The sequence below is a fragment of the Procambarus clarkii genome, unplaced genomic scaffold (assembly GCF_040958095.1).
Source record: "Procambarus clarkii isolate CNS0578487 unplaced genomic scaffold, FALCON_Pclarkii_2.0 HiC_scaffold_667, whole genome shotgun sequence".
NCBI classification, from domain to species: Eukaryota; Metazoa; Arthropoda; class Malacostraca; order Decapoda; family Cambaridae; genus Procambarus; species Procambarus clarkii.
This window is the reverse complement of record NW_027189700.1, coordinates 82501-84730: the sequence shown is the minus strand read 5'-3', so window position 1 is coordinate 84730 and position 2230 is coordinate 82501. Positions and strand designations below refer to the sequence as shown.

The 2230-nt window shown below is 45.3% G+C and overlaps 1 protein-coding gene across 1 annotated transcript in view; it reads right to left on the bottom strand.

The window, feature by feature from the left end:
• Positions 1 to 217: 217 nt before the first annotated feature.
• Positions 218 to 2230, bottom strand: part of LOC138361726 (guanine nucleotide exchange factor subunit RIC1-like) — a gene marked incomplete at its 5' end in the record, with an annotated part of 16177 nt that continues 14164 nt past the window's right edge. The window contains one exon of the mRNA XM_069320901.1: positions 218 to 306. Within this exon, the coding sequence (XP_069177002.1) occupies positions 218 to 306 (89 nt within the window). The remainder of the gene's footprint in view (positions 307 to 2230) is intronic.

The window sequence follows — 2230 nt, the reverse complement described above, 5'->3', positions numbered from 1 at the left end:
ATTTATTTAAGTATGCAGTATAATAAAATGCATTTAGCTTGTTGTCTTCTTGACATCTTTCACGAATGGTTAATTTTTTCTAATAAGAACACAACATTTGAGGATTTCCTGGTATCGGGCAGTCGGGACACATACGATTCCTTGATCGTCGTCGCCCTCAACCAACAACAACACAACATTTGAGGAAATATTACCTTCTGCCACAACCCTTGTTGTTCTAGGCGTTCCATGCGTGGTCCAGCTTGTCCTTGTATTCCTCCAGTGTCGTCAGGTACTTCACATTCGTCACAATTATCACCAGACCACCTGCGTGAAAAGAAAGGTATTAGTACCTGAAAAAGGTGATGCCCTCCAACACTCGGTGATGGCAGGCGCTGCACACTACACATGCCTGACATTGTTCATGTGTAGGGTGCTGTCCACCACCACTCGTGAGTGTGTAAGGTGCTGTCCACCACCACTCGTGAGTGTGGAAGGTGCTGTCCACCACCACTCGTGAGTGTGGAAGGTGCTGTCCACCACCACTCGTGAGTGTGGAAGGTGCTGTCCACCACCACTCGTGAGTGTGGAAGGTGCTGTCCACCACCACTCGTGAGTGTGGAAGGTGCTGTCCACCACCACTGTGAGTGTGTAAGGTGCTGTCCACCACCACTCGTGAGTGTGGAAGGTGCTGTCCACCACCACTCGTGAGTGTGGAAGGTGCTGTCCACCACCACTGGTGAGTGTGTAAGGTGCTGTCCACCACCACTCGTGAGTGTGGAAGGTGCTGTCCACCACCACTCGTGAGTGTGGAAGGTGCTGTCCACCACCACTCGTGAGTGTGGAAGGTGCTGTCCACCACCACTGTGAGTGTGGAAGGTGCTGTCCACCACCACTGGTGAGTGTGGAAGGTGCTGTCCACCACCACTGGTGAGTGTGGAAGGTGCTGTCCACCACCACTCGTGAGTGTGGAAGGTGCTGTCCACCACCACTCGTGAGTGTGGAAGGTGCTGTCCACCACCACTCGTGAGTGTGGAAGGTGCTGTCCACCACCACTCGTGAGTGTGGAAGGTGCTGTCCACCACCACTCGTGAGTGTGGAAGGTGCTGTCCACCACCTCCTAGTGAGTGTGGAAGGTGCTGTCCACCACCACTCGTGAGTGTGGAAGGTGCTGTCCACCACCACTCGTGAGTGTGGAAGGTGCTGTCCACCACCTCCTAGTGAGTGTGGACAGAACTCAAATTGTGTTGTTAATGATTATAGTTATCTGCGCTATGTTAAAATACTTGCTAGGTTGTACTATTACTTCTACCCAAGATAAGTGTGACATCCTTCCCTTACACCAGGTTAAACAATTAATTTTATTATCTTACTATTACTTGAGAAAATTGGACTGTATTTATAACTTTATCCTACTAGGTGTTTACTTGTACACATAGCTGGGGGGTTTATATTACATAGTCTATACCACATATGGTGGTATTGGTAGTTTATACCCATAAACTACCAATTTGTGTTATATCTAAAAAAATTATATGGTAAAAATGGGTTTGTATAACTGTCATGTCTTAGCTGTTATGTTGTTAAGGTGTTGTTTTGGCAGTGCAAGAGCTCCTTCAACATCAGATTTTGGTTTGCCACATGTGATCCAGGACTTGGACCTGTTAATGGCAACTCTGTTGTTTTTGTTGGAGCAAGGAAGCGTCTGTACAGATTATGTAGGTGTTAAAGCTCTCTGGGATTTCTTCAGTTCGTCAAAGGTAACCCTTGGTTAGGGCTTGTTAGGCTACATAACCTTATCAGTAAAAAATATATAATGAAGTAAGAGCTCTACAGGTATACACACGAATATACCCAGTAAACACAAAACCTTTTCGTAAGTTTTTAATTGGACGCAGAAAGATGACAGTGTAACTATAAAGTCGTCTTTATAATGTATAAAATACGTTAATTTCTGTCACTCAAATCGTGGACCATTGTTGTAAAAGTACAACTGATCTTTTAAAACTTTTATAATTTAAATTAAGTATAAATACTTCATGAGTGTGTGTGTTTCGTCTGAATGTGTGTGTGGTTGCATGGCTGTGTGGTTGCGTGTCTGTGTGTGTGTTTGTGTACTCACATAATTGTATCACCTAATTGTTCTTGCGGAGGTTGAGCTTTGGCTCTTTGGTCCCGCCTTTCAACTGTCAATCAACTGGTGTACAGATTCCTGAGCCTACTGGGCTCTATCATATCTTCATTTAAAACT